Source organism: Colletotrichum karsti (assembly GCF_011947395.1).
Source record: "Colletotrichum karsti strain CkLH20 chromosome Unknown Scaffold14, whole genome shotgun sequence".
Taxonomy (NCBI): domain Eukaryota; kingdom Fungi; phylum Ascomycota; class Sordariomycetes; order Glomerellales; family Glomerellaceae; genus Colletotrichum; species Colletotrichum karsti.
The window spans coordinates 725,937-748,147 of record NW_024065914.1 but is presented as its reverse complement, the minus strand read 5'-3'; the positions used below and the strand labels follow the sequence as shown (position 1 = coordinate 748,147).

The window sequence follows — 22,211 nt, the reverse complement described above, 5'->3', positions numbered from 1 at the left end:
CTGCGATAGAGAGAGAGGTAGAGAGAGATAGAAAGAGATGCTTCGGTTTACTGAACACGAAACACGAGATGAACGGTTCAGTCATCGCAACGTCCCACAGATCAATCAACCTCACATAACAGAGTTTACCGATACCTTACTAACTCAAATTCATCATGTCATTTCGGGGTCAACGCCCAGCCTATCCTCTAAACGCCATCTATCATGCCCGAGAGGCCTGCTAAGAAGATACCTCTGATGACGTCAAGAAATCATTAATCAGTGATGCGCCTCTTTGCTTCACGACGCGTTCGCGCTCACGTCGTTGAAGATCTTCTTCTTCACCTCCATGGCAACCAAACCGGTCCGCTCCTGAGTAGCCACCGTGTTGCTGTCCTTGACAAGCTTCTCCACCAACGCGTCCACCTTCTTGCCACCCGTCGCCATAGCGTTCATAGCCGAAGTGCTCCGTCCTTGCCGCGAGACCTGGGTCGTTGCCTCCTTGATCTTTGACGCGAGGTCGAGCATCTGCTTGTTTCCGTAGTCGCGGTTCGTGAAGAGGGGGCTCTGGCTCAGCGTCTGCACCCAGTACTTGTGCCACAGCAGCTCCAGCAGGTGCGAGTCGAGCGTGCTCTTGAAGTGTGATACCTCGAGGCTGTAGTATTTGCTGGCGTGGGCGCCAAATTCTGCCGCCTTGGCCAGGGGAACCTCCTGCCAGCCGTCGCTCGTAACGCCGCCGCCGCCACCACTGCTGCTCTCCTTCTCCTTGACGTACTTCTCGGGGTACGTCCTGAAAGCGCCGATCTCGACCTTGCCAGCGTTGATGGTACGGTCGGGGTCAATGACAACGGCCAGGAAAGGCTCCTGGAATTGCTGCTGAAGGGCCTGGGTACTGACGTCGATGCCGGACAGCCAGCAGCCGTAGCCCGGGTGGGAGTGGTACCATCCGACAACGTTCTCCATACGGCCCTGCTCACGGCAAAGACTGAGATATTCGACCATGTACTCCTCCGCATCACCCTGGGCGTTGACGCGCGTCTCGGTTCCCTCGACGGGTAAGCGGAAGGCATCTGTGACGATGAAGGTGTCGCCGTTGACGTAGCCCTGCATCAGACCCATCACCTCGAGGTTGCCGCCGGACCGGGCGTGCATGACCATCTTGATGAGTGCGACGGCACTTATGCGGACGTTCTTGAAGTGGTTCGGGTTGCTGGCCCAGGGGCGGGCGTTCATCGCTTCCTTTTGAGCATCGGTGTCGAGGTTGTAGAGCGCATCGCGTTTGGGGTCGACCAACTTGACGTTGTTGTCGAGCTCTGTTGAGGGCGGTCAGTACGGGCGCGGCGCGCGGTGAGGGAAAAGGGCAACGTACCCCACGACTTCTGAGCTGTCTCCATCTTTGCTGCTCGAATTGCGTGAGCAGGATCAGTTTGACGGAGCTGGCGATGGTGACGGAAAGTTGAAGTTGGAGGCGTTGGTGCAGCCAGGTACCAATGACCTTACCCCACCATCCAGGCGCCTGCCTCACGTCGAAGCTTATCCGTATCGATAAGATAAAGCTATCAGTCTCCAGCGTCCACTTATGTAATCATTATACTGGTACCTCATTGGTCTACCACCACTGAGAGCTCTCAAGGTGGATAACTGGCTCCTTCCATCGCGACCGCAAGGTGAAAGCATCGTCAACCTCAACCACCATTGAACACACGAACGACGAAATTTGATTAAAGAACGAAAGAATTGGTTGGAGAACTCCGAAAAAACATCCTTCATCACTATTACTCAGCCCAAGGCCTCGTCACAGCTAGGCAATGTCACTCGGACCTTCCCAGACTTCAGGCGAGTTAACCTGATTCGGCGAATCGCATTTGGAAAAAAGTCAAACATCAGCTTGCCATCGCGAAAGGTACCGTTCAAGGGGTATTCCAACGAAAAACATCAGAGTTTGCATCTTTTTCTCGAAGAAGTCAATTGATTCGAAAATGCGGGTTCTGTGGAACTGCGTCGGAGTACGACGGGCGTTCATCATCCACGCGTCCTTCAGCGGGTCTGTATCGAGATGATGGACAGCGGGGGATAATCACCAAGAGCGATCTTATGGATGCTGCGAACCGGTATTGTTGGATCGCTGGTTCCAAGCCTGTAGGCCGTGTTCCAAGGCTTGTGGGCAAACAACCCTGGCAGATCCCGTCGACAAGCAACTCTTGGCAGAAACGACCTCCAGACCCTGGATCTTGAGGCTCAAGCAGCGACAAACGTCATGGCATTTCCGGATATCTTCAGTCCCGAATCGGGTTTCGCGCGCTTTCTTCATGGAACCCCGTCAACCGATCTAAATAGATCACGCGGACTTTAGCCCGCCTTTCGCTCTGAATACGGCCGGCACGCGAGCCCGAGAGCGAGGGGTGTCCCCGTCTCGCCGCGTGGCACATCCGGTCCGGCTCCGAGATGCTTTGACATCATCTGAAAGACGCTTTGAGGCGAAACACTAAAATCGTCGCAACACCGACAGCGGTTCATGCAAGCAGTAATCTACGGAATTCAGACCGCTCCAACATCGCAGGCCTTGCGACTGGGCAGTTTCACGACTGACCGCGGACAACACTCACAGACACACACAAAGCACACGACATGTTTGGACACTGGAAGCACATTAGGTACCGTCATTATTACTGTAAGAATATATGGAAAAACGGAAGAGCTGATCTAGTCTACACACAGTATTGGCCAAGCATTCCCGAACCCGAACCCGCCACCGAGTCCGAGGTGGGGTTTTCTTTCCTAAGCATCTCGGACTCTAAGTACAGGTGACGGGAGGCCGTCTGATGTCAAGGGTGCCCTGGGCAAAGCAATTTGAAGTTGGCCCCTTGCCTATGGGACACCCCTTAGGCGACGAAAGCGACGGCCTCACCGGCCGCGAACTCGTCACGGCGGTTGTTCTTGGCCTTCTTGGTCTTCTTACCGCGGTGGTGGGGCTCACGAGCCTCAACAGCGTGGTCGGCGGCTTCCTCAGCAGCGAAGTCGTCACGGCGGTTGTTCTTGGCCTTCTTGGTCTTCTTGCCGCGGTGGTGAGGCTCACGAGTCTCAATCTCGGCGTGGTCGGCGGCATCCTCAGCGGCAAACTCGTCGCGGCGGTTGTTCTTAGCCTTCTTAGTCTTCTTGCCGCGGTGGTGGGGCTCGCGGGTTTCAATCTCGGCGTGGTCGGCGGCGTCCTCCGCGGCGAACTCATCACGGCGGTTGTTCTTGGCCTTCTTGGTCTTCTTGCCGCGGTGGTGAGGCTCACGAGTCTCGATCTCAGCGTGGTCGGCGGCATCCTCGGCGGCGAACTCGTCACGACGGTTGTTCTTGGCCTTCTTGGTCTTCTTGCCACGGTGGTGGGGCTCGCGAGACTCGACGTCGCGGGCCTCAAGAGCGTCGTCGGCGGCGAACTCGTCGCGGCGGTTGTTCTTGGCCTTCTTGGTCTTCTTTCCGCGGTGGTGGGGCTCGCGGGTCTCGACGTCACGCTCCTCTACGGCGGCGTGGTCGGCAGCATCCTCAGCGGCGAACTCATCACGACGGTTGTTCTTGGCCTTCTTGGTCTTCTTGCCCCTGTGGTGAGGCTCAGGCTCACGGGCCTCGATGTCACGAGCCTCAAGAGCATCGTCGGCGGCGAACTCGTCGCGACGGTTGTTCTTGGCCTTCTTGGTCTTCTTGCCCCTGTGGTGAGGCTATGAGAGCATGTCAGCTTCGGGGAACTGGAATGATTTATAGGCGAGTGTCTTACCTCGCGAGCCTCAATGCTGACAGCCTGGGGCGCAGCCACGACAGGCATGGCGAGTGCCAAGGCGGGAGCCTAATTAACTCATATTAGCGCGCATGTTCCCACCAAACAAGCTCATGATGGCATCCAACTTACCACATAGCGTCTGGCGACCTCGCCCGTGGGGACGAGGGAGAAAGACTGAGCACCTTGGGCGGCAAGGATGCTCGCCAGGAGGAAATGTCCGAAGGAAGGGTAATGCATTTTGAAAAGAATGATAGGCTGACCGGCAGCGAATGACAGCAACTGAATTACCAAAGAAAGGGAATGAAAGGTCGCGTCAAGCGATAAGGGGCCAACTGTGGAATGAGAGATGCGGAATGATGAGCTGTTTGTGGGCTGATGAGCGGGTTTGAGTGATTTATATCTAGCTCAAGTCTTCTCTCTCTCTCGTCTCTCGTGTGCCTGACAGGGTGACATGGTACCCCTTTCGGCACATGTCGTCTCCCCCCAGCTTCATCGCGAGTCCGTTGGCGCCAGGGGTCGGGGCCCCAAGTTTAGACGAATTCCTTCTGCTCGAGGACGTCAAACTGCGGTCGTCCTGCTGTGCTAGACCAGAAACGTCTCAGAGTTCAAGTGAAAGGGTCTAGAGGGGGTAGGAAGGGCAGGGCTACGGGCTATGACGGATGTGAAGGTTGCTCGGACTGAGCTAGCCGTAGAGACGGGACTCTTTCAAAACCTCACCCACCCAGGGCCAGTCCTGACGATGGTTAGGACTGGGAGGTGGGAGAATGGATCACTGGATGCGGGGAGCGGCTTGGTTGGGAGTGGAATCGAGCCGTTACCCGCGCCTGCATGCATACTCGCTTCAACAAGCATAACACCTTATTCAACAATAGAACGAGGAAAATACCCCGGCCTTGGCCCTCGGTTGCAGTTTCAGTTTTGGAGACTGTCTGCGGTGGTCAGCGGACCAGGGGCGTTGGCAGAGCGCCTCGTCGTATCGTGGTGAAGAACACCAAGGGCTCCTGGCCGGATCTGATGCTAAGCCTGATCGACAGGTTGTTACGGAAGGTGTTCACGACACCGGCGCGGTCAGGGCGAAGATCCAGTGGGAAGGTCGAAGGGTATGGGGCGGTTCCATTTCGAGAAGAGAGAAACGGCCCTCTGATACAACAGCAGTCCCAGGGCGCCAAGACATTGACACCGAACCTGGTAAAGGACCCGACTCGCATGGTGGAATTGATGGATTGTGAAGTTGCGGCAACGGCAACACGATGCCGGGTTTTGAGCCGCAAATGCGCCCAGGGATGGTCCGGGCGAACGTCGACGTCCCCCTTCCTGTACGGATATGGCTGATCTAGGTTGCTAGGCTGACCCTGGCTCTGGTTCCTGGCTGAAGTCGAGGCAAGCCGCAAACATTGGTGGGTGTTGTGCTTGTCATCTTGGAGGTTTGGGTTGGCGTTTGCTCATCTCTGGTTGGCGTGGGAAATTCTCCGCAAGCCACACCCTGTCGCGCACCAACTCCGCGTTTCGTCAGCCCCCTGTTCTGAGACACCGCACCAACGCCTCAGCTTGGCCAAACATGGGGACCCAGGGAGAGCCAGCCAGTCGTTAACAAGTATTCGTCGCGTTGTAAGTCAGGCTTGCAGCTGACAAGGCACACCGTCTTTACCGAAGAGGAGTACGAGCCTACACTACCACGACTACGATGCTAGGCGAGGGAACAAGACTCGCGCGCGACTGCAACCGAAGGGGTCAGTGGTCAATGTTCCCAATTGTTCAATACTGGACGAAGGAATATAGCCATGGGACCAACTACGCTGTCGCCGTCGGTCATTGGACGAGCGATCCCGCTGTTCCCGCCCCGGCTGCGACGGCGCTGCAGTCCGCGCTGTGTCGTCTATTCTTGCTTTGGATGAAAGCCCTTTCTGGCCCGTCCGCAACTTCGCAACGAAGATCAAACAGCCCAAACGTTTCTGATGGCTGGATGACATCTCCAGTGGCTGGCCCGGTGTCACTTTCACCGTGGAGAAAGCACAGCAGACGGCGATTTTCTCCCTTCCCTGGCAACCTGGCACCCCGTCAATAGTAATCAAAAAATTTCCCTAGGGCGGTTGATTGAATCGACGGTTGACGCCGACGGTCTGTGATCTTCCCATCATTCTGGTAATCCGATTTTCGTGCTGCCCGAAGCGATCGCCTTGGCACTCGTCTCTTCTTACCCTTCAGACAGAACGCCGGACGTCCTCGAACTACTCATTCTTCCTCTCTTTACCTCTCATCTACTGCAAATTTGTTTGGTCGTTCACTTCACTTCTCCTCTCAACACACACCAGACAATCCTGTCCGTGTGTCACATATTCCATTCTCTTCTAATTCGCACCTGGAGTGCCAGTCATTTATTTCTCCCATAGTTGCATTTTGTTTACCATACCCATTTTCTACTTAATCATGTCCGCCGAAAAGGTCTACCGGGAGGTGCCCCACGAGGAGGAGGAGGTCGAGAGCCTCGCGGGAAGCCTCAACACGGAGAACACAGAAAACACAGAACGGGCGGCGTCGACGTCGAGATGGAGGCGGATGAGGGTCGGCGACGAGACTCCGTGCAAAGAAAAGGCCCGCCGGCTGGTGGCGAGGTATTGGCCGTGGGCAGCTCACGGAGTGCTCCTGACGACGTCCATCACCTTCTTCGCGCTGGCCTTCTGCCTGCGCTACGGCAACGCGACGAAAGACGATACCTTTGTCACCAAGAAGTACTCTTCTTACTGTATGTCTCCATATCCTCGACTCGCGATGCATCTCTATCGGAAGACTGATCCGTATGACAGCCCCCGCCGCGGATGTGGTCAAGTACCACACCGAGAGATACGACCTCCTGCCCATCGTGAACTCACCCTTCGTCGGTGCCGGGTACGAAGTTGACCGTGCATGGGACCACATCACCAACAATGGTAGGTTATCATCTCGTCGCTGTGGCATGTCAGAGGCTAACATGTGTTTGTAGTCGGCGACCAGATGATCTCGCACGCCGAGCTCACCCGGCTTGGCCTGGACCCCAAGTCCATCAAGATCACCAACGCCGTCACCGGCGAGGAGGGCTACCGCATCGGCCTCGAGGTCTTCCACCAGCTCCACTGCCTCAACCTGCTCCGCCAGTCTTCCTACCCCGAGTACTACAACCGGACGGAGGTCGGCGGCGACGTCCCCGTCGGCCACAAGGATCTTCGAGGACATCTCGGTATGTTTACTAATCCCACCAACATTAAACTTCCAAAGGTTTACTAATCACACTCGCTAGACCACTGCATCGAGGCGCTCCGTATGAACCTCATGTGCCAGTCCGACATTGGCGTCTTCACCTTCAAGATGTACCCCGAACTGCCCGTCGAGGGCCACTGGCCCGACTTCAGCACCCTGCACACGTGCCGCAACTTCGATGACATCCGCAACTGGGCCATGGTCAACTCGGTGACGTTTGAGAACGAGGAATAGAGTTTTTATTGGAGGGGACGGGACATCTTTCGGGTCCGAGAAGGTTTTGGGTCGTGGCATGGGATAGAAAAGGTAAAAAATTATAGCAAGCAAAATTTCATACAAGCATTTGGCCGGTATACAACTTGGGCAGAGCGCGACATTGCATACAAGCCGAATTAAAGCCTCAGCAGAGTTCACGCTGGACCACACCTAGGGCGCGCGGACTGCTTTCCCGGTGGATAACGAAGGAAACTTTTCCTTCTCCATCCTTCTCAGATAAGATTAAGCTTGAGTTATGCTTCCGGCATACGGCGTGGTAGAAGACTCAATCTTGCAGGTTGAAGCAGGGTGGTCGAGATGCGCCCTAGGTGCATTAGCTCCCGCTGTCGGGCAGTCCTTAAGGCGCATCTGCGCAGCTCCCACCAGCAGCAGCCAGCGCCAGCTGGTCCCAGTTGTTCGCAATCAGCCCTGATGGTCTAGCGGTATGATTCTCCCTTAGGGTCGTCATTTGATGATTCTCGCTTGGGAGAGGTCCCAGGTTCGATCCCTGGTTAGGGCCCAATTCCTTTTTGCGAATTCGAGCGAAGTTTTTGCGATGTGTTTGGTTTCGTTTTGCTTCATGACTGTCAAAAAGGACTGCAGCGTTCTAGAAACACGGGCGAACAACGGGCAGTTGGTGTGTCCTGCTGACACGGGCACTTATGCGCGATGCGGGTAGGAGACTTAATTGAAGCCCGGTGCCTGTCCTGTCCTGTCTTCTCCTTCAGCTTGTTTCTGCTGCATACTTTTTGCCATGCGTCATACGCCTACATGGAACAACGCGGAAGCAACGAGACGAAGGGAAACCCTTGGGACGGAAGAGAAGTGCCCCGGTCTGCCATTCCCGGAACTTTCTTCTGTCGAGGTCTTGACTCTCTCTCACACCTTTTACCCACCCGCCTCAGCTTCTTGGCGGATTGTGGTTTCCGTGAGACACGTTCGTACCCTATGCGAGGCTGTTCGTTTAACCGTTGAGCGGCTCGGGCGGTTCCCCCCCTCTTCGAAAGCTTGTCTCTGGCGGGTGTCTTTGCCGCGCGCCGCCACGCCCTATTCCCCCGTCCCCACGATCCTGGTGTTGTGTCGACTTTTGACTCGCTCACCCGCGTGGGCGCGCCCGCTCAGCCCAGCTGGAAGATGCGGGTGATGTGCGAACGCTGATGCGCTGGATATCACGGCACGGCAGGATCGAAAATGCTGATTGATTAAACCGTATAAACTTTCTGGTGCGTTGATTTACCCGTTCGGGGTAATACTATGCTTAAAGCCTTCCAGGGGTATCTCTTCCTTTCTATGCCTCTCTCTCTCCCTCTTTTTCTAATCCGGATAATCCATTACAACGACAAAACAAGACAAACCAAAACACCCGCGTTTCGTTTCCCCCCGGGGGTTTCACTCCGGTCCGGGTCACTTTTGCTCTTACACATCCTCGACGTCCTTCTTGGTGACGATGCCGAGCTGCTTGTTCATGATCTCGTCCGGGTCGCCGGCGCCGGCGTCGAGGACCTCGAGGTTGCCCTTGTCGTCCTTGGCGCCGGTCCGGTAGCCCGAGTGGCTGCCGAAGACGTACCAGACGTAGCCGGCGAGCAGGGCGGTGGCGGCGAGGAAGGCGAAGATGGTCCAGTTGCCCATGCTGTACATGGGGGAGTCGGTGCTGGGGAAGAGGAAGGGGGCGGAGATGCCGCCCGTGTTGGCGATGGCGATCATGCCGCCCGTCGCGAGCGCGGTCGCGGTGGAGCCCTGCACGGTTGCGGTCCGGTGCTGGTGTTCAAGTCAGTTTGATGCTTCTTTTTTAAAAAGTTGTTTTGTTTTGTCTGAGGGACTGGAACTTACAGCGACGAAGGGGAGGACGGCGGCGTTGGTGCACGCGATGATGCACACGGCAAAGTACCGCGCTCCCCAGTGCCTCACGACGGCCAGCAGCAGATATCCCGTGGCGACGAAGACGAGGGCGCCGATGACGTGGCGGGAGCGCTCCTTGGTCTTGTCGCTGTGCAGGCAGTTGCCGATGATGACGAACATGGCGAAGACGTTGGGCGGGACGGTGAGCAGCTGGGCGTTGTAGCCCTTGAAGCCGAGCGAGGAGACGATGGTGGGCGCGAAGTAGCCGAAGGCGTTGAGGGAGTTGGTCATGAGGAAGTACATGACGGCGAAGAGCCAGAAGTAGGGGTCAGCGAGGGTGGACCTGGCGACCTTGCCGTCCCAGTGCTTGTCGGTCATGGAGGGGGCGTAGGGGCCGAGGCGCTTGACGGCGAAGGCGCGCTCCTCGGGGGTGAGCCAGGCGGCGGTCTGGGGGTAGTCCGGGAGCATGAACCAGACCATGACGCCGACGATGACGGCGGGGATGCCCTCGAGGACGAAGAGCCACTGCCAGCCGGTGAGGCCGCCGCGGCGGTTGAGGAAGGAGATGCCGGTGGCGAGGAGGCCGCCGAAGGCGCCGGCGACGGCGACGGAGGAGGCGAAGATGGCCATGCGGGTGGCGCGCTCCTCGGGCTTGTACCAGAAGCAGAGGTACATCATGATGCCGGGGAAGAAGCCGGCCTCGGCGAGCCCGAGCATGATGCGGACGGCGAGGAGGCCGCCGTAGGTGGTGCAGGCGGCGGTGCAGATGGTGACGATGCCCCAGGAGACCATGATGCGGGAGATCCACTTGGAGGGGGAGAAGTACTTGAGGAGGATGTTGGAGGGGAACTCCATGAGGACGTAGGGGACGAAGAAGAGGGCGACGGCGACGTTGTAGCGCTGGCCGGTGAGGTCGAGCATGGTGACGATGTTGTCCTCGGGGATGTCGTTGTTGAGGGTGCGGGCGTTGCCGAGGTTCACGCGGTCGAGGTAGTCTGCTCCGGTGTGTTAGATGGCTTTCCGTGATGTTTGAGACTGGTTATAAGTCCGGGGACGTACTCAGGAGGTAGGTCACGCAGATCCAGGGGAGGATGCGGAGGTCCTGTTTCCTGACGATCCTCTTCTCCATCTCCGTGTCTGCGAGGTCGACGGTCTCGAGGCCGGGCACGTCGAGGGACGGCGCCGGGGCGAACATGGCCTTCCAGTCAACCATTTTGGCGGACGGTGGTGAGGCTGCTTGGTGTATGTTTCGGTGAGGTCTCGGTGAAGGTGGTCGATATCGTGATGGTAGGTGAGCCCTGAGAGTTGATTCAGGGTATGGGACGACCGATCTTTTGACCTTCTTGTCGAGCCTGTTGTCGGCGGCAGTTGATGAAGTTGTCGAGGACTTACAATTCACTCACACACTTCCTCTCACAGACTCGACGGGAGTAGAGGTGGTTGTTATAAGTCCAGAAACCCCTGGCGGTTCCGCGTGGATGGTACGATCCATCCCGACGTGCCACCCACGGGCATCTCCATAATGCCCACCCCGCGAGCTATCCGTATCTGTTTTAGAAACTGCATTTGCGCAACTAAATTCTCTCTCCTCTCTCTCTTTTTTCTGCCTCTCTTATCTACAAGTCAATTGACGGACGTGATAGGGTGGTGTCAAAGAGTTTGGGGTCCCTCACACACACACCTGCGAGAAGTCAATTGGTAAATGCCGGTGGGGGAGATAACACGTCCGCCAATCATGTGTCGCGGACTACTCTAGATAAGGTCAAGTCTGGGCAATGTTCAGTTCCGGGGACGACCCCGGACTCGGGAGGGACGCGAGGGAGAACCATTTCCCTGAGTTCGGTCTTGTCCTGATGTGTTGATGGTGTGTTCGGGTTGCGTCCGTCATCGGGGAAGCTAGCTGAAATTTCGAGATCAAAGAAAGTGAGCCGTTGAACGGCATGAAAATTGGTCTAGCATATGCGAGGAAGCCTGTAGAATATGCCGCATTTCCGTGGCGGTCAGGTCGGTGACTCTGTCAGAATGCCGAGTTGTAAGCAGACTAGAAGCTGCATCGTTACTGAAACCGTCTCTCAGCCTGTCGCTTGGCAAGTCTGCAGATGCAAAGACATGAAGATATTATTCAGAGTCTCCGTGGGTCTCCGCAAGGGGGGGCCGCTCGTGCATGGTGCAGCAGCAAGCGAAGCCGCAGGACGACATCTTACTCCGTACATTGAACTCTTTTCCTTATCTCCGGATCCATACAGAAACTGAGGGTTCTTCCTTGCAAACGACTCCCTTTCTTTAACAGTGCCTCTCGAAGACTTCGTCTTGGACGCGTGGGAGGACGCGGAGGGCATACCAAAACCTGTTCGTCTCATCTCGGTGGCGTCGGGGATACTGACTCGCGCACAAAGGAATCGGGTTGGTGATGGCTGATAACGGGTGAGACGGAGGAGGCGTTCGTAACGCTTCTCGTGGTGGCAATTGCAAGCGTTATTGAACGCGTTGCCCGATCTATTCTCGTCGACGCAGAAGGCCACGATTATTACACGATGCCATTGATCAAGATGGGCCCATTTACACGTGCCCCCATTTACTAGTGCCGGTCTCCGTATTCCAGCGGCAGTAGCTCACCTAACCCACGGCATCTTCAATGCCCGATGTGAATCGATAGTAACAGTGATGTAGATATCTCGACAGCCCGGACCGCATGTTCGAGGTCATTGATGCTCATGATAGATAAATAATCACGAAAGGCCTTGGCCTCGCCGCTGCCGAGAGTCTAGGCAACATGCAGCTCATCCCTCCAGCGCGGGATGTGGTGCGGTGACTCCGCAAACCGGCATGCCGTTTGATCTGGAACTCCGGGGACGATGACGATAGCGGTTTACATACGATCTTGAAAGACGTTCGGAGCACAAAAACGAGACCGATATCAAGAGGATGATGGGCCGCGATCTCACGCGCGCGTCGCCCGCCGGCGGCCTCGCTCTAAGTGGCTGCAGACCCTGGCCCCACAGCCCGGCGGGCGTGAAGCGGGTCCGCCCCGAGCCGATCGGCAAAGCTGCAGCTGCAGCAGCGGACGCGGGAAGAGGCCTGCCGAGTCCCGTCTCTTTGTGAGATGAGAACCAGAGTCTTTGACAACTCGGATTGGTCGATATATTGAGGGACGTTCCGTGTGTTTGGAACTCTGCTTGAGTCTTTTGAAGAGTTCTTCAACTTACGTCTCTGATGAGATCTAGAAACACATTTGTGATGCGGTCGCTGTCCTGTTCGTCGCCAGCAGAAGTATCGCAATTGATTGTAATGCGACATCTATGACGATACTCATCTTCAATCAAGACTTGGCTTCTTGAACAGTGGTCGGTTTTCGCGTTTCCAGCTGTCTTCTTATTGGACACAGCATTGCTTTTTCTCCTCTCCTTCTCCTGAAGATCTCTTGATTCCCCCTGGTTTCGCCACAAAGGTTGGGGAATGACTCAGCAAGTTCTCCTCTTACTGGGTTCAACTTCGGTCTGAAAGAAAGTTATTCGATCCCGGAAACAGCCAAATTGCCGCGTGGCGTAAATATTTGGCTGTTTAGCTGACCTCAAACTTTCCGAGAGCAGTCTTGAGGAATGTTTGTTCGATTGATTAACGTTGCTAGCATACATAGCCCCGCCTTTTCAATGTATGTGCCTCTCCTGATTGGATTCTTCTCTCGGTGCACTGGAGTTTTCTGAATTCAGGAGAAAAAGAAACTTCGCGCGACGCGATCAGCGACCGCGTCGTCCGTCAATTGCCACTGTTTTGCTCGCCCCTTGTGCTTTCCCATAATTATGACGCAACTGCTCTCTGCTTCTTGAAACAATTGAGATGCGCGGTTTCCCTTTGACACTGCCGTTTCTACAAACCAACATTTGCCCGCGACAATGGAAGGGACAACCATGACAGAAGAGGCGCCGACGATGCAAGGGGCGCCCGTGAGATCCGCCCGAGACGGTGCCCGTGAGCACGTGGAGAAGATCGCGGGGAAGCTGAAGAACATCTGCCTTTCCGACGCGGAACTCGCGGACCTTGGAGACCTGAACGAGAGCGCTCGTCGAAAGATTGAGCAGGTCATCCTCCGCAAATCGGGTTCTCCCATTATCAAGTAAGTCTCGCATCAGCATCGGTTGGTGTTAGTTCTGTTGACTAACGCGACTCAGGCTTACGGAGCACCTCTCCGCCCGCTGCACGCGATTCGTCATCGAGCTGCTCAGGAACGCGGACAACAATGCCTACAGCCGAGCCAGGGCAGAGAAGGAACCCCCGAGTGTATCGTTCGAGGTCTACCCGGACAAGATCATCGTCCAATCCAACGAGAACGGGTTCACTCCCAAGGACGTAGACGCTATCTGCGACGACAGCCGAGCTTCCCGGCTCAACCCTGATGAGTCCGATGGTGTTGGGAAGGGGTACAGACCCAACGGGCTGGGCTTCAGATCCGTCTTCGCCGCTGCCTCGAAAGTGCACATCGAATCGAACGAGTATTCGTTCTTCTTCGAGCACCACGAAGGCGACTCTGGCGTCGGAATGTTTTTGCCCGTGTGGGAAGAGCCGAGCGGAGATGTCACCAACCAACAAACCCGCATCACTCTCTACCTGCACAAGCTCGACGATCAAGATGCCGCCTTGAGAAGGCAAATCTGGATCCATCACGAGTTCGAGGGCCTCGAAGATGCCTCGTTTCTCTTTCTGAGGAGCTTGCGGACCGTCTCCATTTCCTTCTACGACGAGAGTGGTACCCAGATCAAGAAGACAGTACGCTCGCTACGAGAGGGCGAAGGACCCAAGCCTGCGATCCTCGAGAAGGAGTCCTTGCCCGACAAGACCACTACTACCAAGATGTACCACATTGCTCGGAGACTCGCTCAAAAAGTGCCACCGGGCAATCGAACCTTGAATCAATCACCTTCTGAAGTTGTAGTGGCAATTCCGTTGAAGGACGAACATGCTCTCTTTGAGGAAAGCATGACGGAAAGCCTGAACCAGCCTGTCTTTGCCGGGCCATTTTTGCGCTTACCGCCCATTGGGCTCAGAGTGAGTTCCATCACCCATCTATTATCCATTCGACCCCGGAGTCGCTAGCTTGATTCTCGCATCTACTAACTGTTCGCCAGTTTTTGATCCAAGCGGACTTTGAGACCATTCCGAACCGGTACGGGGTTCCGATCACCTCCCCACGCAATATGGCTCTCGCCGGTGCCATTGCTCAGTGTGTGGTGAAAACTGTTCAGGAGTTTGCCTCGATGCCAACCGGACCTTTGCAGTACCAGTGGGCGAGATTGCTTCCCCCACCAGCGTCTAATGCCTCAGACCAATTCGCATGCTGTCTCTTCGAAAAGGTCAAGGACAGGATACATGATGCCAAATTACTTCGACACAACTTAAACGGCAGCAGAAAACTTTATGCCATTCCTATGTTTCGCTGCCCGCCCGACTGGTGGCTCGATAGCGACAGAAAGCCAATATTCCAGGATCGCCCCAAAAGTACAAACTACGTCTTCCGTGCGGCAGAATACGACATTTCTGACATGCAACTCCTCCCAAATTATGGCCTCCGTGCCATGAGCTGGAATGACATGTTGTTACGTGTAGAGCACGACGTGCAACATAATTCTCGTTGGACGGTGGAAAACATTGCCAAGAACGAATCCTGGTTGCAGCAGGCTGTCATTATCTTGCTCAAGATTTGGAACGCAGGCGAAGACAAGGGCGTAACAGAGCGTCGTCAGAGGATACGTAAGCTGGCTATCATCCCACTGGACACGGGAAAGCTTGTGAGTTGCCTCGCTGAGCCAGTATATTTCCCTGACTACTGCGAGAAGGGATTCAAAATCCCGAAGTGCTCGGAGATGCAGTTCTTGGATGAGACGCTCGCTCGTCTCTCGAACAGCAGCCCCGATGAAGTTGATGATGACGCGAGGTGCCGTTTGTTCAAAGCATTGGGGGTCAAACGAGCAGGCGTTGATACCGTACGCCGGCTCATTCTTTCGCAGCCGTTCTTGAAGAAGGCAACGGAGCAAGCCCTGACTGATTCTAAGCAATGCTTGGAATATATGTATCTTTCTGAACGATACAAAGACAAAAACGAGGGACCCAAAGCGGTTGAAAAGTTGGTTGTCGTTGACAACCAGATGCGATTCCGACTTTCGTCTCACGAGCCAACGTACATGGAGACTAACACTCCATACGGACCTAGCGCGCTGTTGGCACCGGTCTCGTCGGCCCAACATCCCAAATATGTCGCCTCTTTCCTCCACGAAGAATACATGCGAGATCCGCCAGCAATAGCCGAGGCCGAAGAGACATGGATCGAATGGCTTCAACGATGTCTGCATCTCCGCACTCGGCTGCCGTTGACCGCAGCTACCCTCAGCCCGGGAAAACTTTCGCCAGAATTCGAATATGTGCTAGCATACCAGCCAAATGAGTTCGTCGGAGCACTGCAAGCGCACTGGGATCTCATCGATAGGCAGTACTACCAGTCATTCATCAAACTTTTACGAAACGTCGAAGTTCCCTGCGAGGACGGAAGACTGGCTCGCCTGCCCGAAACCTACCTCCCGCTGCCCGAATTGAAGCAGAAATCTACGAAGCACACCGCAGACCCGTCTGTCAAGTTCCTCCGTCTTGACGAGGAGATATCGGCCGACTCCTGGCCCTCAAAGTGGAAGTTCTTGGTCGACGAGCTGGGTGTGCGTGACCGTGCCGACGTCGACTTTTATGGCGGCATTCTCATCGGACCTGAAGACGATAACGCAACCCCAAGCCAGAAAAGCGCAACAATCCTGGGCCTCTACGGGGAGTTCCAAGGTCTGTTCCTCGCATCAGGGTACAGCAAGGCGAAAGGAGCCGAGATCAGGTAAGATACACACTTTTCCGCTTATTGAAGCGCTGGACCACGATAGCTGACGGAGGCTTAGGGACTTTTTTGCCCGAGAGCAAGGTGTCTGGCTTCCCGAAAAGGATCAGGCTGTGCAATTTTGGACATCGCCAAAAGACTGTGTATGGAAGGCACCTCGGAGTATGCTGTCAAAGGAAGTTCTCGAGCCTCTCTATCGGGCTGAGCTTGAAGGGGCCGAAGAGAGAATGTTTTCTCTTGCGATGTTCTTTCGGGTGACGCTCGGGATCCGAGATTGGTAGACGCAAGACGTTGTCGCAGAGTTAAGTTGTCTTCGACAAAAAGCCGACTTATCTGCGTCCGAGGTTCAGGAAACTGTCGTCGAACTGTACTGGCTGGCCCAAATGAGACTTGAGAACGTGAACGTCCCTAATGAACTTGATGGTTTGAGGCAAGTATCAATCATCTGGACGTTCAGCTCTTGAAACTGACGCTATCTGCAGAAAGGGATTCGAAAACCCGAATGACCCCGTCATCTACGTCAAAACCGCCACTGCGACTGGTTGGTACACCATTGACCAATGCGCCTGGTCCCCCTTTCCCAACTGCCATCTCCAATCACCCATCATACTCAGCGACGTGTATCCCGACCTTGGAGACTTCTTCGTCAACAAACTCGGAGTTCGTACGCTGACAGTCGAAACGGTGTACGACCACTTCCTGCTGATGTGTCGGAAACGGCCATCTCCTCCTGTTTCGCAAGTCAAGCAAGCCCTTCTAACTCTAGCTACGTTTTTCGGAGGATCAGCTCCATTGGATCCCAAAAGGCTACTGGAGTTGAAGGCATTCCCCGTGAGGCATGCAAGTGGCGAAGTTACTCTGAAGCGTGCGTGCGAGTATTTCCTCATTCCGGATTCCAAGTATGCGACCGATACGTTTGCGTCGGATATTGATTTCCTCGACTTCTCCCCAGTTGAGGTTCACAAGCTGGGAAACATAATCGCGTGGCTTGATCTGAGTGATCGGTACTTCAGCCGCAACATGGAGAGAACAGTATGGCTCAAACCAGGTGCGCAAGCGTCAAAGTTGCAAAATGCGGACCGGCAAATACGACAACGAGCCCATGCATTGTATCGGTGAGTTGAAAGCCATTCAGAACGGGTCAAAGTAGCAACAACTAACATCACTCAGTGTTGCTGCCCAATTCTATCACTATCGGGTGGACGCAAACCCCAGATTGTATCACATGCTCCACAACGCGAGCGTCTACGAGACCGATGGCATATGCGCAAATGTTTGCGTCTACCAGAAGAGCCAAAGCCACGGAGCCCGCACTATAGCACAGGCAATCGAGCCAAAGACGGCTCACGCATACATCGAACATGACGAAGTCGCCCCAAAGATCTATGTTCCACGCGATCAAGACCAGCAGAGCATTTGCTACCACACTTCTCTCCCACTTCAGCTTCTGGATTGGATGATAGGACCGCGCAGAGTGGTCTGGCTCGACGACGTCCGGGCACTCCGGATGGCCGGCGTTGCACTCAACGCGCCAGTGGCAGTGTTGTCCCAACTATTGGACGCTGAAGGCATCATCAATGTTGGTGTCCCGGAGATCAAGGACAGTGGCGACGAGAAATTGCTCGAGGCCGACCACGACCAGGCCCAGCCACGAGAACAAAACGGCGGTGCGGCGCTGGACGCAACCGATGTTGGCCCCCCAGGGTCTTCAAAGAGTCCCGAAGTCTTGACGCCGCCTTCAGCAATGGGCAGCCCCGTTGACGTGAGGCCGAGTACCGAGAGCCCTCAGGTGTCCAATACCGTGGCGGACCCGGCCCCGGCCTTGGAAGCTTTCACATTTCAATCTCCCGGTCCGGACTCTCCCCCAAGACTTACGCTACTGCCGCCAACCGCTCTAGCTGGGTATGCTGCCTCTGATGAAGATTCCTGGGAAAGTGTGGCAGACAGTCCCACCAGCGCCGGACTGCTTCAAGACGAGATATACATGAAAGCTTTGAATCTTGCCGCTCCTGAAATCCCCGAGCTTCGCATCCCACTAGCTGCCCCGACAACCGATAGGTTCGACATGACCGCTCTTCTGAACTCGCTTCCTAGCGCAATCGAAGTCGCAAACAACATGAAAGACGTCGTGGAGCAGCTTGCACCAATGGAAAGTTTTACTTTGGAGACTAGAGCAGAGATATATGTAAGTCGTCTTGAGAAGCCTAATACCTCTGGTCCATGGACCAGTGCGTTTGTGCAGTCTCGAGAGAAATGCTAACTAGACCCAGGCGTTCGATACGCTCCGTAACTACGTAATCAGCGCGTATAGTTCCAGTCGAGCTCAGGAACGAGATGGGAAGTGGTCATGCCAAATGCATCCTTTGTACAAGTTGAAGCCTTGGGCCGGCATGCAATCGACAGACATAGTATGGGACGACATGAGCGGAATCCTCTCCGAGATCCTCTTGCCCGAAGCGCACTCGTTCAGGAACTCTGGACGTTCACTGCAGCCTGTCCGTTTCTTGATCGACGTAGCGCCGACACATGGCCCATTGGGAACACCTTTCTTCGTTGATCGCCAACACTGGCAGATGGTAGGTTTCCGATCACTGTGGCAGAGAGTGAATATTTGGCCTTTGCTGACGAGAGCTGCGGCAGATGCAAGACAACGTTGCCCAAACGGCGACGTCGGAACTCCCGATAATTCATGTAATTGTACGGGTACATGGACTTGGGACGACGTACCAGGGTTTGAGGTTCTATGCGGAACCCGCCAAACTCCGGGAGAAAGGTGAACTGATCTTTACCGAGAAGGCTTCGGGTTGGTCCGTCGCACCAGCTGAAGTTCCAAATTGAGGACTTTCTGAAAGGGCTGAGATCTGAGGATGCTAGTCGTGGAGGGAATGGTAAAGACACATGAATGTTGGTCTGGTTCAGGTGGCAAGATGTTTGGCACTAGTGCGAAGTCAATTCGGTGTTTATTTGCATCCGCCGTTTCCAGCGGCGAACTATGTACAATGGAATAAAAAAAGGAGTTCCAATCCGGTCAAGTGAACAGGACTTCTGTGTGTGACCCTGCCGATCCTGGAGTTCCCGAAAAAGCCCAATGGCATCCAAATGGTCCAGAGCTGTGGGAATTGTGCTGCTTTGGCTGGCGCTCGAGAAATGGCTTCCGAGGCCGACCATGGCATCCGTCTAGTGCTTGCAGTTGGGAGTGGCAGCAGCCTCAGCCCCGACGTTGGAGGCGGCGTTGCTACCGCCGGAGACGGTGGTGATCTTGTCGCCGCCGGATCCGTCGGCGCTGCCGCGGACGGTGCCGCCGGGGATGACGTCGGGGCCGGGGGTGGTCGGGTACGAGGTGGAGGAGCCCCAGAGGCTGAAGTTGACGGCGGCGTCGGCCTGCTTGTAGACGCCGGGGATCTTGACCGCGGTGCCGGGCATGCTGGTCGCCGAGTTGCCCGAGACCTCGACCTGGGCGCAGGCGTAGTAGAACTCGGCCTGGCCGTCGTGGGCGCCGTGGAGGCCGACGTGCTCGCCGCGGACGAGGTACTGGCCGTCGGGGATCGTGGCGGGGACGGTGAAGGAGACGTTGTCCTCGCCGTAGACGCACCACGCGTCGGTGCGGAGGGACTCGGCGCTGCCGGCGGTGCAGAGGAGGGCCTCGTGGACCTTGTACCACGAGCCGGTGCCCTTGTCCGTCTTGGCGTCGGCGACGGGGCTCATGTACACCTGGGCGGGGCCCGGGTGCTTCATGCCGGTGCCGCCGTAGGCCTGCTTGAGGCCGACCTTGTCGCCGGCCTTGACCTTCATGACCTGGGGCGCGGCGGCGGCGCCCTTGTTGCAGGTGAAGTCGGCGTCGGTCGGGGTGATGGAGCCCGAGGGGGTGTTCTTGAACTTGGTGGGCATGTAGCTGTTCTGGTGCTTGCGGATGTAGGTGTTGTCGCCGCCCTGCTGGACGCCGTTGACGAGGAGCTTGTCGAAGGTGTAGTGGGCCGAGGCCGAGGAGACGAGGCCGAGGACGGCGGAGAGAACGACGGTGGTCTTCATGTTGGGCGGTTGGAAGGTTGGGCGAAAAAAGAATGAAACGACTTCAAGTCGAAAAGAGTGAATGGTAATTTGGGAAGGAATGGAATGAGAAAGCAAAGAATGTCTTGAAGCTGATGATGGAACTGACTTGGATTTTCAGCTGTATGGTAGACTGGCAGTCCAGCTTCTTAAGTAGGCCGATCACAAACATCACCCATCGACTCAATCGGGCGACTGCCGCTCCTAAACTCCATGCGTATAACCCAACGAGATCGTTAACCCTCAACCAGAGCCCCTTCTCATCAAAATGATTGCTTTCTTCGGACCAATACGTTCGGAATAGATTGCTCTGCAGGATCCCCGACCTTTCTAGTGGAATACCAAGACTCGGAAGCGGTAACCTGGCGGCACCACCCCGGGTACTTTAGACGCTGACCCGACCTTTTTTGCGTGGGACAATCTCTGTGGGTTAGAAACGGGGGCGTCCCCTGAAACTGACAGTCGGCCTAGGCGTTGTGCGTTCTAGCCTTCCCGCTCAGCGCGTGGAGAAGACGTGCTCTATTGCATTTTAGGACGTTCGAGGAGGGAAGCGAGGTACTTAATTCTCCTTGGATCAACAGGGCTACGGTTTGTAGGCCATCGACTGGCTGGGAGGAGTGTCTTGAGTGTCCGCTTGCGAAGCCTTCTGATCGGAGGGGAAGGCATCTGTCCTGCCGTTAAGACTTCAATGACCGGATCGATATGAACTGCGATGATGGACTACCAACTGGTTGTCACCTACAGAGTTCTTCTAGGGAGATGGTACAATCCTCCTGCCTGTCCATAGAAGTTGAACTAAAGCCGTGGGGACCTTCGAGCCGGTGGGATGAGAACAACCGAAAGGCTAGCAAATTCCAGGGTCGGGATCTACAATATACCCCATGGCCCATGTGTTCCTTGCAGCCTCAAAGAGAATTCAATAAACGCCCAGCAGTCTACGTGCCGAAGTGCTTGGCAGCTGTAGTTGATGACATTGGAGGGGGACGACATGGCCAGCAAAATGTTCATTTACATGAATATGAAGATGTGTAACTGCGTGGTAATCATGGGGTCTGTTTCCCGTCCTGCCAATGACACGACGTAGAGCCCGACTACGAGGCGTTCTCTCTCTCGTATCAAGGCATCAAGTAATTGCCAACGCGGCGTAAAGCATTTTCATCTGCTGGGGCAAGCCGATAGACCCTTGACATCTGGTGATGTAAAGACGTAAGGCTTTCGAGGTGGCGAGGCTTGTAGGATGCTGTAGTTTTGCAGCGGGCCATGGGATCTGCGCCTTGAACCGAGGGTATGGCACTGGTAAAGTTTCCAACTTCGACGTGCTAGGCCTCTGTAATCTGCTCTAACTTATGGTAGCGAGGCGTTGCCGCGATGTCTTTGAAGATCAAGAGCTTGGAAAAGAACCACCAGCGCTTACTATCAAGTTTGGCTCTTGCATGGCAAGGAATCAAACATTCGATGCTCAATAGTAACGCACGGCGCTACCTGTGAGCGCGATGCTTAGCTGGCCCCAGTCGTGCCGGACGAGCCAGGTGTTTTCTTGGCGACCAGGTCTTCTCCGAACTGGCATTGACTCCCCTTAATTACTCGTGGAACGATAGACAGTAGCGTCAGTCACGTAAGGGCTGAACCGACAGGATGGTTCCAGATCGATGGGATAGTCATCACGTATTCGGGGACCGAACCGAGATGCGAGCCGCTCGCTGAGTTCGGCAGAGACTCTCCTGACAGGAGGAGCGGGCCAGGCGGGAAAGAAGCCGCCTTTTTCTGAAACAAGATGGCTGGATGGGTATTGTAACACTGTGTTCATCTGGGTCATGTCAGTAGACTAGCATGGATGTGTGGTTCTCTAGGTAGGGATGGTAGAGGCAGTACACGGACTTGAACGAGAATCGCTTATGCTCGTTTCTTGAACCGTCTTTACAGCATGTAGACAGCATACCGCCAATGGAGCAAGTATCTTGGATGGTTTAGCACGCGATGATTGTTCTTGACCTCGTCGCAGTAAAAGAAACATTCTTCCTTTTCACACAAAACATGATCAAACATGTTCTCAAATCAGATCATCACGCAAAAGCTTCCAAAAAAGCGCCAGCTTCGTTACGTTGACTCAATGATTATTAGAGACTGTCCGTAAATAGACCACGTTAAAACCTTTTGCACGGACGATTTGGGTGTAGCGACCATCTGATCTTCGGACAACGCCCTATTCAGGGTGTTTGCCATCGA

The 22,211-nt window shown here is 55.2% G+C and overlaps 4 protein-coding genes across 4 annotated transcripts; 1 reads left to right on the top strand and 3 right to left on the bottom strand.

Moving 5' to 3' along the window:
- Positions 1–279: 279 nt before the first annotated feature.
- Positions 280–3,979, bottom strand: CkaCkLH20_05163 (cop9 signalosome complex subunit 5; the record flags this gene model as incomplete). The annotated part of the gene is made up of 5 exons (XM_038887882.1): positions 280–1,292; positions 1,349–1,415; positions 2,871–3,683; positions 3,740–3,808; positions 3,872–3,979. The coding sequence occupies 5 exons, from the start codon at positions 3,977–3,979 to the stop codon at positions 280–282; spliced, it is 2,070 nt and encodes a 689-aa protein (XP_038746924.1).
- Positions 3,980–6,169: 2,190 nt separating this feature from the next.
- Positions 6,170–7,210, top strand: CkaCkLH20_05162 (uncharacterized protein; the record flags this gene model as incomplete). Its single annotated transcript, XM_038887881.1, has 4 exons — positions 6,170–6,485; positions 6,547–6,669; positions 6,723–6,956; positions 7,017–7,210. 4 exons carry the CDS (start codon positions 6,170–6,172, stop codon positions 7,208–7,210), a joined length of 867 nt encoding a protein of 288 aa, XP_038746923.1.
- Positions 7,211–8,647: 1,437 nt separating this feature from the next.
- CkaCkLH20_05161 (uncharacterized protein) lies at positions 8,648–10,283 on the bottom strand (the record flags this gene model as incomplete). The annotated part of the gene is made up of 3 exons (XM_038887880.1): positions 8,648–8,989; positions 9,062–10,065; positions 10,130–10,283. The coding sequence occupies 3 exons, from the start codon at positions 10,281–10,283 to the stop codon at positions 8,648–8,650; spliced, it is 1,500 nt and encodes a 499-aa protein (XP_038746922.1).
- An 8,832-nt stretch (positions 10,284–19,115) lies between these two features.
- Positions 19,116–19,967, bottom strand: CkaCkLH20_05160 (fungal cellulose binding domain-containing protein; the record flags this gene model as incomplete). Its single annotated transcript, XM_038887879.1, has 1 exon — positions 19,116–19,967. The coding sequence occupies one exon, from the start codon at positions 19,965–19,967 to the stop codon at positions 19,116–19,118; it is 852 nt and encodes a 283-aa protein (XP_038746921.1).
- Between the last annotated feature and the right edge of the window lie 2,244 nt (positions 19,968–22,211).